The 19,773-nt window shown below is 42.0% G+C and overlaps 1 protein-coding gene across 1 annotated transcript in view; it reads right to left on the reverse strand.

Moving 5' to 3' along the window:
• Positions 1–4,823: 4,823 nt before the first annotated feature.
• The window catches only part of DOK5 (docking protein 5), a 21,162-nt gene continuing 6,212 nt past the window's right edge, over positions 4,824–19,773 (reverse strand). The window contains exons 3-9 of the mRNA XM_009998758.1: positions 15,790–15,904; positions 15,570–15,689; positions 14,639–14,828; positions 13,234–13,369; positions 7,734–7,796; positions 7,400–7,520; positions 4,824–4,891 (exon numbers count right to left, since the gene is read on the reverse strand). Of these exons, the coding sequence (XP_009997060.1) occupies positions 4,824–4,891; positions 7,400–7,520; positions 7,734–7,796; positions 13,234–13,369; positions 14,639–14,828; positions 15,570–15,689; positions 15,790–15,904 (813 nt within the window). The remainder of the gene's footprint in view (positions 4,892–7,399; positions 7,521–7,733; positions 7,797–13,233; positions 13,370–14,638; positions 14,829–15,569; positions 15,690–15,789; positions 15,905–19,773) is intronic.

Raw genomic sequence — 19,773 nt, forward strand, 5'->3', positions numbered from 1 at the left:
AGACAATCTGTGCAAACCCAGCTGTTCACCACCTCCATCTACCATCCCTCCTGTTCCCGTGCAGCACCCACCAAGCCAGCAGCAGGCTGCACCTGCTGGGCTCACACTGCTGCCCCCTCCAGCCGCTTTATACAGTTAAAAATGACCCCGGGAGTGCACAGGAAAGCAATTCTTACTGCATATTTAGAGATCCCTTTCAGAATAACCCAAAGGTTTCACTTTGCTTCCATTGAGATGAGAAAGCAAGGGAAGAGACAGGGCATGTGGGCGTGACAGGGAGGAAGCAGTGCAAGGTGCCACAAGGCAAAGAAAGAAAAGGTATGAGCTATTTTGGTGTTCTTCCCTAAACCTCAGCCAGCAGGGGATGGCAGCCCAGCAGAGCCACCAGGAACCCCAGCCTTGTCACTCCCTTTCCCAGGGCAAGGCTGGCACCCGCTGGCAGAGGCAGAGAAGGCTCCTCATGCCCAGAGACAGGCCCTGAGCAGAGCTGAACACGCTAAGCTGTTTCTGTCATTCCTTTCTATATTTTCTCCCATTTGTACAGCTGCAAGACCAGGAATTGATTTCACCAGGGAGTCTGCAACTTTTTTTTTTTTCCATGGGTTAGAGTAAGATGAACACCTTACACCTTTTATTTCTAAGATCTCCAGAGTATGTAAGAGACAGCTGGGAAAATACTCATGCAAACCAAACCATCCTGACTGTCTCAGCACCTAATTCCCTTTTTTTTTTTGGCTTGTCAAGAAACAGAACAATGCAGAGGCTAAATACTAAAGAGAAAGCCACTACAATAAACTTTCTCCTGGCAAGTTGATTTGCTGGCATTTGCAAATCCACTGAGAAAGCAAAGTGCAATCAATACAGCTGAAGCCCAAGTTCTAATTAGAGCCTTCTGTTTGAAAACAGCTTTTCTTTAAACACTACATGGCTAGTGATAGTGATAGAATATTGCCTAAAAATAAGAAAATGGTTCATTAGTGTTCATGGAAACATAAGATCAATCTGCCCTTGTGAAAGTTAATGAATACACAGAAATATCACATCGTGACCCCTGATCTCAATGCCTGAGGCAGCAGTATTATTATGCACTTGCCAGAATTGCTCAGCAACAGGACTCAGATACAACTCTTATTGCATTAATTTTATCTGTGTGATTATTTAAATTAATGACATTCTGACTGCAAGTCACAAACTTCAAGAGATGTTAATCTGCTTAAATATTAATGATGCTTTTCCACTGTGAGGTGCAAGGAGGGAAAGCAGAACTAAATACTAACCATTTTAAGAATAAATAAGCATGAAAAATAAGGCTGTTTCACTCAGAGAAATGCTGAAGCAACCCACTTAAACCACCTCCCCTCCCTCAAGGAAGCAAAAACTGTTTTGTTAAATCTTGGTCCAGCAAAAAGTGTAAAATCTCCTTTCTTTAAAAATGAACAAAAGTTTTGAAGTATGATGAAAATACCTTGAGGTCTTGAGCAGCTTTTGGTGAGTCCTTGTGTGACTCCATCTCCCTCTATATGATGGAAATGGAGATGTCAGGCATCTCATTTCTCTCAGCAGCACAACAGTTTACAGTGGTCACGTTGCCCTCTATGCTATTTTAGATACCAGCATTTGCATTCTGTTACCTGTAATAAGAATATCTAAGAAAAGGAAATGTAATTTGAAGTCTTGAAAATCTTGGTTTTGAAAAGTGGGGGAATCAGCTCTACACTTTCTCTTCTGATCCTTTCTTCTTTTACCCCTAAAAGATATTTTTCAGTCTCCACAATTCTGACTTGCAGGTTGGTGACTGGTCTGTTGAGGGATGAAAGGCAAGCAGAGGGCCTGGCATTTCTGTCCAGTCTTTGAGGAGCAGCTGCCTGAGAAATCACACAGTGCTACTTAGAGCCGTGTGAATGGGAAAGGTTACACAGAGCCAGACCTGAGCAATTGGATGACTTTGCAGAACACTTTTGCACCTTTGAAAAAGTTATCAAGGAGAATCTGTGGACATTTGAGAGAGAACAAGGTTGAAGGATATAAAAGGCTGTGCTGGAATTTGGTGGAACAATTGAAGCCAGTCTGTAAAATTGTTATTATCCTTTTCACACACAGGAGAAGCTAAAAAAAACCCTTGTGAAGTCCTCTTAATCAGGAGGGCCTGTGTGTAGGGCAGAGACTGGAAAAAGTAGTTCTTAAGGATTTGTCACATGCTGATCCTTGATTCCTGTGGCAACCCTGAGCCCCACAGCTCAACAAATGGATTTGCAGCAGTTTCTGAGGTCCATCTCTTCTGACAGAATGTAGCTCAGGTACCTGAAGGATTTCCACTCCATTTCTGCATCTGTTTTCACCAGTGTATCAGGTACCACTGGCACCCAACTGGCAGACTGGATGGCATTGCCAGATTGGTGTTGTACGCACATGGTTGGCTGAACAGTCTGAACATCCCAGCTTCAAAAAGCCAGCAACTATACACATAGCAAACCCTGTCACTTCCTTCAGCTAATGATCTCACTGAGCCAGCAATGATGCAAAGGTTAAGTGACTTAATCTGCTGGCATCACCAATTCAAACAAAGAAACTTCTTGATATTGTGTCACAGACAGTGATTCAACATTAAGTTACTTCTAGGCCCTTTTTCCATCCTTTGCAGACAGTTTCACCAGAAAGAATAATACCAGACCTAGATTTAATGACCCTTCATTTAAAGGCCAAGGTTAGAGTGGGCTTTTTTGTCTTCTTTGTAATTGGATTGCTCAACCACAGGTAGTCTTACTGTATCAATCATTGCATGAGTGAAAGGTGAATAAAAGCATTTACTGAACTGTCATATCTATGATAAAGCAACAGATGCTGTCAGCTCTAAAGGGAATACATTAGCAGAAGTAAACCTAAAAGATAAAGACCTATTAGACATAACATGCCTTTCAATCATTTATTTATGTTAGCAGTTCAGCTTTGAAATGAAGTGAACATAACCCTTATTTACAATAAATTAAGCTTATCTTTGCCCTACTGTGTATCTTAACCAATGATGGCACAGATTTTTTTTCTTTCAGAAACTCATTTACCTTACACTTCTTACACTTCCCCAGTTTTTTTCCTTCACAATTGCTAATGTGTTTATTAAACTGATATACAGTTTCTAAGTCCAAACCAGTTAAAAAAGATCTTATTGCAGTGACCAGTTACTTCAGGACACTGCAACAAACAAAAAGGCTGGACTGACCTGGAAACATCTACTCCTTCCTTATTTCTGGAGAGAAAATCTGTTTAATAAAGAAAGGTGAAGATATTACCCAGTGCAATACAAGAGCTGAGCCATCCCACCATGCCAGCACTGCACCAGGGCCCAGGTATTTGTAGGAGCTGAACATGTTAACTCAGGATCTGCCACCATACCAGGACTCCCACTGAGACCTTACCAGCCTCAAGCAGAGCAGAAGAATTGCTTCAGCTCTCTTGAAAGTTAAATGCTTTTACATTCCCTTATGACATTTAGTTGTTTTGCAGCAACATGACCTTGTTGCCTCATGTTCCACCTATAACCCTCACATACCTTTCCAAAAGGCTCTTCCTGTTAGGTGTTTGTGTAATCAATTAGTCTTGCCTAAAAGCACTTACCCCAACTGGATTTCTTGAATTTGTCCAGATCATTTTGTATTTGAATATTTATTCCCATGTCCTTCCTTCCCATTTGATAGATCTGCAATTTTAATGACCACACTCCCTACTGCTCCATCCATCATGTCTTCCCAGTCTGCTTTGAAACTTCATATTTAGAACTAAAAGTCAAGCTTAAGATAATTGCTGCTTTTACTTTAAACCAGAAGACCATCCCTTTGTCATATGAAAAAAAAAATACCCTGTGCTCTTTCTCTACAAACATGGACAAATTTTGCTACAAACCTACTCTGGCCATTGCCCTCTTTTACTTTTCTTTCAGGATATCTGATGAAAAAGTAGTTGCTAACTACACTATGCTGTCACACCATAGAAAAATCACCTTTCTGCCACAAAGTGGTTTGTGGTATTGTGAGATTTCTGTTCAATCTACTATTCTACTTAACTAGGACACCTGATGGGTGGTTGCGTGCCTCTAGATGTGGTGGGGGAACCCAGAGCAAGACACTGTCCCACTCCATCCTCCCTTTTAGTGCTCCCATGGCTCCACAGCAGCTCAGTTTGTGATGTTCATAGTGATAACAAAAATGCTGTACCACAAATTAGATGGGATTTTTACTTTTTTTTTTTTATTACTTTAAACATTTACAGAGATGGAAATAAATACAGGAAATAGGAGATAGAGAGGGTGCTTTCAAAATAAATCAGTCAAGTCTTCATCAGGCTTCAAACAGGAAAAAAATTTATCCAATAGCTGCTTAAAACTGGCCACCATTTCTAAGGTCAAGGATTAGGCTGAACAATAATGTAAATAACTGAAGATAAGCATTGCAACAAAGAAGGATGACACAGGTGACATCAGTGAACACACAGCTGTAAGAGACAAAATGAAACCACGCTACAACAGGAAAGTCTGATATTTACAACATAGCTATAATACAAAAACATTTGGAAATATCTAGGGAGTGATTTCTTCTCTGTCCAGCTGTAAGATAGAAAAGAAACACTGGAGGGTTTGTTGGTTTTGTTCCCCTCCCCAATATCTACAGAATAGTTTTGACTTTTGGCAAAGTTTAAAAAAAACTTTGTATTGCAAGAATATTTCATCCAACCTGAACTCCTCTGTGTTTCCATTCTTGCTTATCATCAAAATCATCCACTGGAGAAAATTTGTCAGAAGAGAAGGAGTTTCTAAAGTTTTGTACAGTCCTTTATCGATGGTCTGACCTGTAGGCTGGGAAAGTGTCCGTGCGATGAAGCTTCACAGGGCTGGAAACATCTTCACCCAAATGCAAAAAAAAAAGAACACCACTCAGTAAGACACAGGTACCTTATTTAGCATTTTGTAAAGGACTATGTGAACTACAGCCTTTTAATTATACCTATCCCTCCTCCATCTGCTGCTCTCTCTCACAATCTCCACTCAGATTTTCTTTTCCAGTTCCTTAAGAACAGAAAACTGTACAAAGCAATTTAATGTTTAAAACGGCCTGGCTTAGCATTTAAAATGAAAAATGCACTTTAGCTCACAATACTAGCATCAGGTTTCTTCTGTACATGAGAAAAGGCTAAAAGAATCATTTCAGAAACCATCAATTCCAGCTATGGTGGAGGAAAGATTTCAGGTGCCTGTACCACCGGGTGAGCTGCCGCTTCACACCCATGGAACTCTAGGACTCAGTACCACAATTATTTAAGATTTCTTTCTCCAAGAATAATTTTAGCATTCAAGATTTTGGCAACCTAATCTAATTAGAGGTGTTTGGGGTACGACTGAAGTAGCAGTTCTGACTGCTGATCAGGACAAGGACTCAGGTGTCCTTCCTAAGCACTGTGCTGGCTGCCTGGCTGGCTTATTCTGCAAAGGCTTTTACCCCATTCTCATGACAATCATCTCCTAGGATCCATTTTTTAACTTTTTTTTTTTTTTTTCCAGTTTAGCAAGCAGGCTATTTTTGTAAATACACAACAAGTAGTTTGTACCCATACCATCTATTTATCTTGTGTCAACTCCATACTGAATTATTGTTTTAATAAAGGACACCATGGCAAGGCACAGTAAGCCTTGTCCTGGTGTGCCACAGGCTGCCACCAGCAGGTCATCTGCCCGTGCCCTGATTTACTGAACAAATCCGAACAGGCACGTAAGTGCTGCTTTCATTATTCATCCCTTCCCTGAAACACTTGCCAGGCTTAGCCGGGACTTTGGATGGGCTGCCTGCTCCCTCTAGTGTTGAAAAAAAGGAAAAATACCAGCTTTTATCATCTGCTGAAAAATTTGCTGAGGAGCAGAAGAGAATATAACTACATGTGTCACCACTGCCAGAGCTTGTCATTTGCAATCACAGCTTGTGATATGTCATGTTCTGGAGGTGTCAACCTCCACAACATCCAGCTTTATAAAATTATATATATATCTCTATCTCATTCATTATTCCTTGAGAAACTCCTAGTACCTGAGAGAAGGAAAAAAAAATAAATCAAAAAAAGAGATTAAAAGTTTCCCATACCAGGATGTTTTAAAATATGTCTAGTGATTTCTGAATGCTTGATGTTGGTAAATGGTATCTCCACATTAGTACTAGAAAGCCCTGCCAGCTCCTGAGGTTTCCTGCAACACTCAGGTTTACCTATGGGTGTTTTTGCAGCAGGATGAGGCAGCAAGAGCAGGGCTGCCCTTTGGTGCAGCACCCACCAGCCCTGCCCTTCAGGGATGACACAAAAATCACCCATAAGCTGATGGCCAAACTGAGCTTCGCTTTCTGACCCACCTGTGGAGAAGGGAAACTGCTTCAGAACATACACTATCTCAGCCAATCCACGTAGCTTGGAGTGGAAGGGTGTGTTTTGAAGGAGCCTTTTTTTTTTTTTACTCTAAACCCATGCCTGACCACAAGATGCTGACTTTGGACCAGCTCCTCAGGGGTGCAGCTCCTGCTCCAGAGGTGCCTCTGAGGAAACCAGCACAAGGACACACCAGTGCTGCAGGTTTTGCTGTCTCAGAAGACTGAAGTTCAGTTTTGAAGCACACTCTGAAGCATCTGGGCAGAGATGGCTGCTCCTCCTCCTCATCCCTGTGCTCAGTAACCACTAGATGTCCCTTGGTGACCACAGAGGGACAACTGGGATCAGGGCGCCCTCTCCAGGGAGCGATTCCACCTTCTCTGCATCCTGGGGAGGTTTCCAGGCAGGAGGGGACTTAGCTGTGCTGCCCCTTGGGCTGAAGACAGGAAGGGGATTTGGAGAAGACATCTGCCCATCTCCAGGCCCCGCTGCAGCTGTTCAAGCAAGTTTTCTAGAACTACTTATCATGGCCATTTCCTTTCACTTTCCCTAATTCAGCTTATTTCAAGGATGCAGTCATTTTGGTTGAATGTTAGCAAGTACACAAAATTATTAATGACAACTGCATCCCTCTTGGCATGGGCAGGCATCCAAAGGAGAGGGGAGCCAAATGTTACAAGTCTGGCAAAAAAATCTGGTGCCATCAAAAGAGTTTGGTAGCAGGAAGGATTGGGCAATCTTGGTAACTGGTCATCCTGTAACAGTAACTTCTTGTTTACCTAAAACCAGTCAAAAGGCTGTCAAATCAAGGACCCCCTCCAATGGGAAGAAGAGCACCCCTGATGACAGCCCCTCTCCCAGATTGTCCATCTTAAGGTGTGATGTGCCCTTCTCTTCATGAACCAGACAACAGCAGCAACTGGCTTAAACCAAACACCAGCTTTCAGCGAGATGGACAGATACTGAAAAGCTTCAACCCCACCTCTCCCACGCAGCCCCTCACCTTGCAGCCCAAAAAGCTGGCCAGTGCTGTGCTGCCGGGTGATGTGCTGCCAGTAGGCGCTGCGGGGCAGGGGCACCATGGCGCTGAGGGACACGGCTCGCTCGCTCATCTTCATCTGCAGCTGCAAAGCAGTAAACTCATGTGAAGGAGACAGTCATGGTCATGACAAACCCTTCCAAGAACAGCATGACCACTGGCTGCAAGGACTGGTGACGATCTTGCCAGCACAGGCTCCCCGTTCCCTCCCTCTGCCCCCCCTCCACGAGCAGGGTCAGTCTCCACGGGCACACAGCACTCAGGTTAGGAGGCCACGCTGCTGTGACACCAGGCTCACCTTGCTGCTCCCCTGGTCCTGGGCTAGTGCTGCTTCCCCTGAGGGGAGCTTTAACTCAAGCAGCTGAAACAGAAACGGGGGATCAGTGGAAGACAGGAAAGTACTCAGATGCTCCTGCATTAGCAGCAAAGCCACCAAGGGTCCTCCCCTAGTTTCCCAATGCTAAATATACAGCTTCAGCACATCTAGAACCTGACTGGAGATGTTTTACATGGCAGAGAATAAGCTGTTCTTGTTCATTTTGAAGCATTTTCTCTTCATCTCCCATCACCACAGGAGACAACTGCATCCTTCAGCCAAACTTGAATGAACAGCACACCCAGGTGTGCTGAGAGGAGAGCACGTGGGCTGCAGTTCACTGCTGGAAGCCCCATCTCACACCTCCCCTCCATACAGGGCCTTCAGTTACATTTTCTTAACACAACAATATATGAGAACTGAGCATTTTTTCCTCATTAATTTAATCAGATGTAAGTGCAAGCTGATAAACATAATTTGTTTTTATCATAAGCTTCACATTGCAGCTAAAATTCTCCTCCCAAAGCTCAGGAAAACATCCATGTAAACATACCAAGACTGCATGTGACTTTGCTAATTTATAAAGACAGATTTTTACCAAAGAGTAAGCATCTACATCTTAGTTTCACAAAACTTGGGGTGAAAGAACCTTCTTCAAAAAGATCAACATATTTTGGAGCAAAAACAAAGAGATGAAGCCAGCACAGCAAAGAGGTGAGGGCTGGCTGCCTCTGAGGAGAGCCACTTCCAAATTATTTAGAGGTGTGATCTACCTTCAGCCTTCTCTCTGTACAACAGACACTGTGCCTGCAATGGGAAGGTGAAGCAAACCAAAACACAGATCAGCTCCTGCTCTTAAAACACCCACCTCCACATCAGCTGGATGTGAATCACTGCACCATGCAAGGTTCCACCTACATGGTATTTATTACGGCTCCCTCACTAAAGCCCTTTGCAGTGTCACCACACACACCTCAGCACCATGGAAACCATCGATGATGGATGTTCTACTGGGATTTAAAAAATCAGCAGAGCATTGTTAAGGTAGCATTTCCTGGCTGTACGTACTTTTTTTTTTGTTGGTCCCATTCCTTGGTGAGCTGAACAGCAAGCTAAGGCAGTTTAAGCAACAGTTCAGCCATCAGGAGTACAAATGAAAATAAAAATAAAAAACAACACACAGGATAACAACAAAAAACCCAAGAGACACAGCTTGAAAAAAATTAGATACACAGAAAAGGGCTAGAAGGGGTGTCCCTCCTGAACTCAATCAGCAAGGGAAAAAATTAAAAACCCCACAGCTGGAGAGAAGAATTAGTATGTTATGTCCTGAATACACAGAGCTTTATCAGAACACCTCAGACTGTGAGCAAAATTTAATGATAATTGATTTCATTCTCACAATTAATCTACTGTAACAGAAAGAGTAGGAATAACTTGATAATGACCTGGCTCTGTGCTGCAGGAGCACCTAGCTCTGTAGGCAGGTTGAAAACAGCCAGAATTGTTGTGTTGGAACACACGTGTGCAAAGGCTGCGGGCACTGCACCGGGTGGGACACCCACCCTACAAATCATCAACACAACAAATAATTTGTTAACTGAAGGCACCTAATCTGTAGCCTCTTGCCCTCTTCTGCCCAGAGGAGAAGGAAAATGCTGAAACGTGAAAGGAGCTGAGGGTCCCCAGCCTCAGCTCCCCATGTGCGCGGCAGGGATCAGGTTATGTTAAGTCACACTTAAACCACAGGAGCAGAAAAGATGAGAAAAGTGGGGAGGGACAACACAAAGCTGCTCCAGTGGCTATGGAAGATCCTCAGAGGAACAGGATGGAGAAGTACTTGCAGCCATCAGCAGGCAGTGCTGAGAGCAGCTGGGGAGCCATTGGCCACCTCTTGTCACTTCTTGTCACCCGGCTAAGAGATGTATGGAGCTATGCTAAGGCAGTTTGCTGGGCTCTGGGTCAAATGCAGGGTGCAGTTGGTCCCAGAAGTCCTTGGGGTCCACAGAGGAAAGATCAAGTATTTTCTTTCTTGGATCCACCTTAACAATCAGCAAAACTTGCACCAGAGGCAAAACCACTGCCTGCTAAAAAAACAAAAACAAAAAAACCCCCACAAGAAACCCAACAATAAAAGACCCACCCAAACTACACAAAATCCCACCAAAAAACCCACCCCAAAATCACAGCATCCACACACCAACAAACTCCCTGGTAAGCTCTACCATGGCTCCAGAAGGAAAAGAGAGATTATTTAAGATGTGTTAGGTTTGGTTGGGATTATTTAAGATGTGTTAGGTTATCCTCAGGCAGGATAACCCAATTTTCAAAGATTTTGCAGAACAACTCACATTAGGTAAACCTTCACCTTGGGATCCCCTGTTGGAGAAGATTGCACTCCCTGTGGTTTTGAGGGGATTTTCTTCCCAGTGAAGCAAATTGATATAATAAATCAGAATCAATTAGAATGATACTTGCTTAAAAACATTTGCTGAATTCACTACAGCAAAACTGCAGAATGGCAAACTAATAAAAACAGCTTCAGAAATCAAAGGCACTGACATACTGCTGCTGTTTTCACTTCTACCCATCTTGCACTGACACTCAGCATTCTTCTCTTATTTCAAAAGTTAGTGAGCACCATTTCCACTTCTAATTATGAATCTCTGTGGAAATGGCCAGAGATAATAGCCTGGACAGAGGCACATCAGAGGGATGTAGTGCAAAGCGCACACTTGAGTTGCTGATAGGGGAAGAAGGGCCAGGGAGGGCTGCTGGTAAACTGGCTGATATTATCTCTCTACAAAGCACTGAGCTTTAACTGCCAAAGCTGAGAAGTTCACTGTTATTACTTTAGTGAGATATCAGGTTCTAATGTCTTTTTTTAAAGCAGCCTGAACTGAGAGCAGGCACAGATGACAGCAGTCAAGTCGCAGCACTGCTCCCATCAGTTTTCATGGCAACCAAATACTCATGAAAATATAACTCGAACAGATATTTTCTTTCCATTGTCTGGCAATGAAAAAGTGAAAGGAAAGAAACAGTTGGGTGAGATGAGTTACCAAATGACCCAAATGGCTTCAGGCATCATTAAGAAAAGCCAGCTCATTCTTCCCTTTCAAAGAGAAAAGGGAGAGATCTCTGAATTCACTGAAAAGGAAAAGAATGAAACCCACTTGTGAAACCATCATGGGCTCTGGTCAGCATATGCTCAGACCTCACCAGAAAGCAGCAGCACATTAGCAGAAAGTGTCAGGGTGAGGTTCCCAGCTGAGGAACCACTAAGGCAGCAATTTTCCACATGCATTTCAAGAGCCAGAGTCAGTAATAATCACAAACTGAACCAACATACTGTAATATAAAGAGTGACTGCTAGGGAGGTGACAGACACATTATAGCCCACGTTCTCAACACTACTTGGCAGCTTTATTTCAATCTATCAGCATGTGACATTCAACTCCCTTTTTCTTTTCTTGCACAGGCTCCAGGAGCCATCGGGTAGCTTAATATCATCTTAACCTTGGTCTTGGATAATCACATCCCGCATGTAGCAGTGGTCAGGATTATGGGAGCAAACAGAAGACACTTGGTGCAGACTTAATTTCTTACCACTGTATCTCCTACTTTCTACTTTTATTTACTGCTTGTGTAAATAATAGCTCAAGCTTCACTAATATGAAAAAGTCACATAGAGTAAATAATTCTTGGAGACAGAAACAATAGAGACAGCAGAGCATGAAGAGAAAGCATCTGAAATTAACTCCTTGTTGAAGCATTCAGAAGCATAAGAAAAATTCAGGGGAAATCAATCAACCTGAACAAAGATGCACTTTACAAATATTTTGTAATCAGCAGAACAAGCCACCTGATTTCTACACTCACCATGACCCTCTGCTTCAACTTCTAAACGTGAGATTCCTTGAAATCCAGAGAAGCCATAGAGTGTTACTGTTTCAGAATCAAACAACATTTCTGACAGACTTGGGAAACTTATTATTCAGGGACAAAGGGACTCATCTGAAACAATTATATTATACTACTAAATTACAAGACTTAAATTTTCTTCACTTTCCCTTTTCAGTTATCCCACCTGTTCTAAAAATGACAGAATTACCCATTCACCTGCATGCTCAGCTGAAGCAATCAGTTATCCAGTCCAGAAGACTGGTTGGGACACTTGGAAAGAATTTCCTATTGCTCCTCCTCTTATTTGCTCCTCCTCACTGGACTGTTATTAAGATAAATAACTTTCCTTCTAAATAACTTCCATTCTGTCTCAAGTCCAGGAAAGTGGAAGAACAAAATAAATACAAGTACTCCAGATAATTTCTTCCCCTCCTCATTCCCTTAACATACACTCTCGTATTTTCTTAAGTTTCCACAAGTAGTAATGACATTTTCTGTTTCATCCCAGCTAGGCCGTCCAGTTAATAATGGGATAATTCATCACTACAGCTTGTCCCTGAAACCAAGGTGTTAGTAGAATTAACAGAAATTATTATCATGGATGGGCATAACAAGAGTTGTTATGTTTACAGTTAGAGAAAGACATAAGTCTTGTAGCAGATTATGTAAATCAATTACTACTGCTAGAAACAGAGATGGTTTTTATAGCCAGGCTCTTTCATAGTTGTCCACTCTGGGCATTTTATACATTCCAGAAAGCCTAGGATCCTAATTTTGCTGTCAAAGTCAGCCTGCGAGTCTTGGTGTAGAGAGACCAACAGTAACGTGGGAGAAACAGAACATTCCTATTCCTGCCACAGGTTTCATGATGAAAAAAAAATTGAAGTTAATAAGACCCTGTAACACATTAGGTGCAAGTGCCATAAAGTGACTTCCTTACATGCAATGTTTTGGAAGATGCCACGCTGGTTTCAATCTGTATGCTAGTTTTGCATCTTACACTCATATTTCCTATCAGTCATGTGCATCATAAAACAAGTTTTAGACACAAAAAAGACTCATGAAAAACAGACACCCACCGAGAGATCAGACAAATATCTAGTCCTCCCCCATAGTGTAATCTAAACCACATGACTCTATCCAAATCATCCTTGGCATGCAGACATCAATTAGCAAATGGAAAACTGAGCATGAGGCCAAGTATTTTTCAAATAGATTGATGAGAAATGCTTCCAAACAAACTCATGATGCTGATTAATCTAAGGAACCTAATGAGAACATGCATTGACAGGAGCTTATCATCTCTGTTGTAATTCAAATATATTGATAGCTTTGCAAGCACAAAAACAAGGACTACAAGTTTCCCTGTTGCTTTGATTCTTGAAAAGGAACCTTTTCAGCAAGACTTTCTAGAGCAAGCAATTATTTGCCCTAAATATTAAAATCAAGCAGAATGTAATAACAGCAATAATCAGACTGTTTACTATCTGTGAATGAAATGTTAGAAATCACATGGAAGAAACATACTGCTCACTGTTACCCAGTGCAAAACAACCACCACAACAAGCAGTCGTACCATCGAATTTTTCACACTCTGCAACAAGCGCTCGTGTTGTTCTGCTATGGCCAAAGCAGCTGAGTGAACCTTCTGATAGATTGCTTCCCCATCTCTGGTCTGAAAGATGAATAGTCCTTCTCCTGTGTCACACATCCTGCCACAGCAAGAACAGACAGGTTGCAAGTGTGAGATTGAAGTTTATAGATCATCATGAGCAAGCAAATCTTGACCAGGCTGCTCTAGAAGGGCTGGGGCACAGGGAGGGAGAAAACAAAGGCTGCTGAAATATGGAACAAAGTGATATAAAAGGCATTACGGATGGGTACTACCTGCTCTGGTCCAATCCTACTGTTTTAGCTCATATTTGTATCACTTTCACCAAACAGGGACTCAGCTAAGTTCCACTGATCTATTATAAGTGCTTAAGCCCTTGAGAGCTCATGCTCAAGACCTACATTTTTAATATTTAGACCCTATCTAGAATCTGTGCCAGGTAGGATTAATTTTTCTTCCCCTTTCAAACTTTTAATGCTACTTGAAATTAGTTGTGCAGAGTTTTGCCTTCCACTTAAAATAATATAGACCCTCAGCATCCCAACTGCATTGTCCTATCATGTCTAATGCATGATAAGCTAAGTAAAAATGTATCCTTTCTTTCCCACAGAAGGACTGAATTCTGCAGTATTAAGGAGGCTGAACATTTAAATTCCCCTTCCCATTCCAGATAAGTTAATTCTATGATGTTTCTCTTTTACTATTATAATTCTTTTATGTGCTTATCTCAAATAATGCATCCACCTCCCTTAGAAAGAATTTAATAGTTTACTTCAATAAACAAATGCTTTAACTTCAGCCAGACAAAGACTTCAGCTCACTGAGACTGACCTACCAGAAACAATACAGAACAACAATTCTAAACAAGGATTTACATCCAAATTTCTTATAAATACATTTGTCAAATAGATGAAAAACAGGAATATAATAAATGGAAAACAGGAGTCCCTTCTCCATTACTTTAGTGTTTGCTTTTGGGAAACACCTGGCACTTGCTGCTCTCAACTTTGAACTCCACTTCTCCTAGTACAGGACCTGTAACTCTGTGCCCAAATGCCCACATTGTACAAATTCTGGATTTACATTCACCTCTCCTTCCCAGATCTGTCCATCCAGTTCTCTGACTCATATAATGCTTTATTTCAGAACAACCCTATATAGTAATATATAATGTTGCCAGCCTCCCGTCCCCTGGGATGCCACAGCTCTCCCTCCTCCCTCCTCAGGCACTTTTATTTGGCAACAGCCTCCACTCCAGAGACTACAGCCTAATCTCTGAAGAAAAGCTCTCCTGTCCTTCAACAACCTTCAGAAGTGATCCCAGAGCACCAGGGAGGAAAGCAACACAAGAGAGTGAACACACACCTACCTCCCTGCTTCAAAGGTGAACCAAGAGGGGTCCCGCCCATAGCGTCGGAGGGCACTTAATGGCCAAGAGATGAGTTTTACTCTGGGATTCTGGATGTCCCAAAGACAGATATTCTCAAAAGTTATCTGCAAGGTACATTCCCCATGCACATCTAAATTAGGGGATGGCATCAAATACACATTGAATCTCTCTGGGAGAAAAACAAAAGGTTAGTCTAAAATCCCTGCCCATTAAATGCGAAAGTCATTCAAGGAATTTCCTATTTTCCATCTCTAACACAAGATCTTATTTTCACTTAGAACAATTTATTCAAACAGAAAGACTCATTTCCTTCCAGTAACCCAATAAAGTCCATGTTTGGGGCAGCCAGAATGCTGCACTCTAACATTTGTGTGTGCATTCAGACACTGATGAGAACTACACCATCATAATCCTGGCGTTTGCAAACAATTAATAAAATTGTGTGCATGAATAAATACATTGCAATTGCATTTGTGCATGTAATTAGTTAATTTGCATAGGAAAGCAAAATAGCCATGGGCTCTGGTTTTGCATGCAATTACTATTATTTATTAGCTGCTTTACAATACTGCCAAAGAGCCCCAATCACAGACTGAAGCTGTTATACAGACATCATACAAGGAAACACATAAGAGAGAGTTCCCATCTCCAAGTGCAACTAACTTGTCTGAGAAGGAAAAATGCTATTCCAAAACAATTCTAGTTACCTTACTTATTACCTCCATTAGCAATTTAAAAAACCTAAAACCCAAGGAAACCCCAAACAAACAAAAACACCCCCCACAAAACAGGAAGAAAGGCTTGGAAAAATAACTGTGTTCCGATTTACTTCTGATATTCATATGCACATTCTAAAAGACTTTAAAATAATGCAATTCAAGATTTGAAAGGTCAACATTTATGTACCTACCACTTTGCTCCCTCTCTACTCCAGATGCTAACAAGTCAGGCTCTCCAAGGCTAATGTCATTAATTCGCGTTCCAAGACACTCCATCTGCAGCACCTTGCACCACTCATCTGCCTCAAGTTCTGTATAAATGCCCAGAAAATCTGTGTGTAGGTATAATACATTTATAATTTCACAATTAATGCTCTTATGTTTTCTCATGAGCATTGCCATTTTACTCACCTGACTCACAAGCAAAGGTTTTTGATGTGTCATCATTAAAATAAATCCCAACAGCATGTTTCTTGGTGCTTTTTGGAGTCCGTAATACATTCTTCACATTATTGAGCTCTGTCACCTGAAAAAGCACAATTTGGAGTTTTAATTAGGAGCTTGAAAAGATATATATCCATTATTGACTGGAGAAGAGAGAAAATAATTATGTCATGTTGCAAAGGCCAGAGTAAAGGAGGGAGAACATGAACATGCCTATGATTGCTCTTAAAGAAATGCAGCCTTGATGTGAATCACCTTAGACAATCGAACTGAAGACCTTGGACAATGAAGCAGACACATTCTCCATTCCTTCTTGCCTGCATGTGAGCTTCAGTGCTACACTATCTGAACAGGATTTTAACTAAGAGGCAGGTAGAATCAAAGTTCACTCCAGCTTGAGAAATATTTACATGAAGGACATGAAAAAGACCAACCTGATGTAGCAGAAGCAAAGAGAGGTGATGATAAAAATCTAAAGAATTCACCCAGTTGGAGGAGCAAGTCCAGTTCCAGTACAGCTTTCATCATGGAGGACAAAACTGTAAAAATGGTGAAAAGTTGCTCTCTAAACTAGTCTTTGATGGAAAGTTGAAGATTTGTTAGAATGGTCCACTTAAAAATAAATAAATAAATAACATGGGTTTATTATTAGAAACTTTTTTAGCTTCAAAGATCCACAGATTTGTTGCTTGGTCACCAAAAACTGATTGGAAAAATAGCTTCCACACCAAAAAATAAACATGTATCTTTTACCTTGCATACAGCTTCAGTAAACATGTACTGCACTTGTTTCATATTTCTAACATCCACTTTTCACCCTCACAAACATAAGTAACACTCCTGCATTTGACTGAGGAGAAATTCTTCATTATTTAAATTCCTTTTAATATAAAGGCTTAACACTCAGCCAGAGACTCAGGAAATTATATTTAAATATTCATTATCAGGAAACATTTCACGGATTCTTTTATGTGGTGGAGGTTGAAGACAGAGAGGGAATTCAACAGAAATGTTCCCAAAGCTGTATAACCTAACAGCTTCTCTACATTGGTCTCATTAGTTCTGTGGAACAGTCTCATATCAATTGTGTCAACTCTAAAGAAAGAAATGCAGCACTTGTCCTCTAGATAAGGCTCAGGAAGTGTAAAGAGTCATCAGGGCTACAGGGCCCAGCGACAAAAACCGTTTCTCTAAAGCATCCTGGGTTCCCCAGCACAGCCACTGCTTCTCTCTGGCCCTTCATCCTAAGCTGCTTTCTTCTTGGAGTCTATTTATTGCCTGTTCCCTTCCACTGGGGAAAACCAGACAGACAAAAACCCATTTTCAAGCAAGATCCCTGAAAAAGTAATTGTGCTGTGAATGGGAGGAACAACGAGCAGTTGGTGAGCAACGATCCCGCAAAATAAAAATAAATAATGGATCCAATGCCTGGAAACTCATTCTGTGGGTGGTAACAGAAGGAAATAATGGAAGGAACACCCCACAGGGAACACAGCAAACCTTCTGCATAGCTGTCAAATTTAGAACTCAGGTTTTTATAGCCTCCAGGTTCAAAATTTTGAGAAGTGTCAAAACTGAGACTTCCTAATTGTGCTTAATTTTGCATGATTTTTTTTCACTCTTCCAGGAAATCCTGTGATGGAAGCACATCTCCAGTGCTAACAAGACACCAACAAACTCATTGTTAAATATGACAAATCTGTCACAGCCTATTCCCATTGTGCTCAGCACATGACAGGTCAAGCACAAACTGCCAGCTGCCAAGCTCAACTTGTATGGTTTTCTCATATGCCAAGAAAGGATTCAAATGCAAGAGGAAAAAAAAGCCAGACTTTTTAATTCAGGACAGCAACTACCTTGACATTTATACTGACCACATCTACGTTTCTGCAAGTGAAGGTGCTAATGAAGTTTTGTACCTCTGCATAAAACATTGGCAGCAGCAGAACAGCCATACATCCTGGTAACAATCATTTAGTGATCTAGGATCTGTCCTAATGGAAAGCTTATTTCTTACAATCAGATATGTCACACTCCTGCTGCTGGATATCCCAGTAATTGTCTCTAGGCTGACAAATCCTGAGGATGCTGTGACAGGGCTCAGTGAGATGGTGAAAGGTTTATACTAGTTGGGGAATAGCAAACTGCCTCTCCATCCTGGCTCAGGAGCCATAGGCACTCACAGCAGGCAGAAGCTCAGAAGCACCAACTGGTACACGTCCCCCAGCAGCCCCCCATGATGGGCAGCATGTGCTGCCTCCACTCCAGGCAGAGACACTCCCTCCATCCCAGCCAGGGAGGCAATGGGCCCCAACCAGGAGGGAGGCTGCTACTGCACAGGGGTGGGAAAGGAAAACCAACCACCCACCCCAAGCCCTACCACCACTAATGACCCTCAGACTGAGTCATTCCCCTCCAGGACAGCACCTGCTGCATTTCCCTTTAGAAACAACTAAAGAAAAAAGAAAAAAAGCATTAATTATAATAGCATCAGTGTTTTGGGGTGAAAACAGTGATATTTTTCTTATTATTGTCATAAATTCTTCTCAAAAGACAGTTAGTTACTGCAGTAAAGTACTTCTTTGTGATCTCCAATGCAGAGTAATATATTTCAATAGATTTTACAAGAATCAACTCATGCTTGAAATCCCAAAGTTCAACCTTCTGAAGAGAAAAAAATGTTCTCATTTGAATATGTCTTCTCCTCCATTTACTTTTTATTACTCTTCTCCTTCTAGGCATACTGCATTATGAAGAAGACAATGCAGATTATCTAAGACATTACTTATCTCCTATCTATTGCCTTTGCAGTATTCACAGTGGTCTGTTTTGCTTTGCTGGGTATCAACCAGCAGGTACTTCATCTCAGTAAGCAAAACTCTCCCTAAGTCAACACAAGAGCAGAAGATGAAGACAGAGAGCACATGAGTGTGCCACTGACCCAGGCCTAAGTGCAAGGGCAACTCAGGTCTGGGTCTTCAGGGTGGATGTACAGGGAAGACAGGAAGGCAAAAGGGGTACAGAGATGGGGTGAACACGAACAACTTGATTACATGAGAATTATTTTTTTTAATGTGTTTATAAAGCTCAGTCCTAAATCACTTTCTCATCACGTTGGCCCTACCTCAGAGTGCTGTGTACTGGAATAACAGAGGTGGGACAGGTCAGGGACCTGATGCAAGTCACACACTGCAGCAGTGAGTTCCCAGGGATCTCCTTATGCCCTGTGTGCATGCAGAATGCCTGCACTGCAAAGCACAGCAGCCAGGTACCAAAAACACACTCTGAGAGCCCTGGCTCACAGCCTGGTCACATGCAGTAGCAGGCAATGTCACCACTTGGGTGATGCTGGCTGCAACGGTTGGCAGCTCCTGGGTTATTTTGTGCTGCGTTGATTGACTGCTTGAGAGCTCTTGTATCATGGCACTTCACAGAGCACAGTCTGAAAGTCTTCACACACATCTGAAGATTTCCTGGTGGCATTTGATTCTGTTGAGATGCACAAGCTGACACCAAAGCATCTCTCTGTGAAGTGTGACAAGCAAGTAGCCCCAGTTCTGACCTCTGACCCAGGTCCAATGTCTACAGTAGCAGGCACACACCCTAGTTTCTTCCCAGCTGATTTCAGGCTAAGTTTTTCCTCAGCAACAGACTGAGCAGACACAGGGAGAACAACAGATGGACAAACTCAAGCACTCTGGGATGCTTTCTGAAATCAGTAGCACAAGTGATAGCATAAGGAAGAGACATTTGAATTCATTCCTTCAGCTCATCCACGCCTTCTGTCCTGGAGACAACCTTGTGGCACCTGATTTTTATATCTGGAGAAAAGATACTCTTCCATTTAGGGCTTGAGCTGCTGAAGTTGCCTTCACCTTTCAGAGGTCCAGGGGTTCTACAGTATTGCAATAGCCCCTTCTGGCAAGATCTGGCTTTAGCCAAGAAGCTATT

Source organism: Chaetura pelagica, unplaced genomic scaffold (genome assembly GCF_000747805.2).
Source record: "Chaetura pelagica isolate M959 unplaced genomic scaffold, ChaPel_1.0 scaffold275, whole genome shotgun sequence".
In the NCBI taxonomy this organism is placed as follows: Eukaryota; Metazoa; Chordata; class Aves; order Apodiformes; family Apodidae; genus Chaetura; species Chaetura pelagica.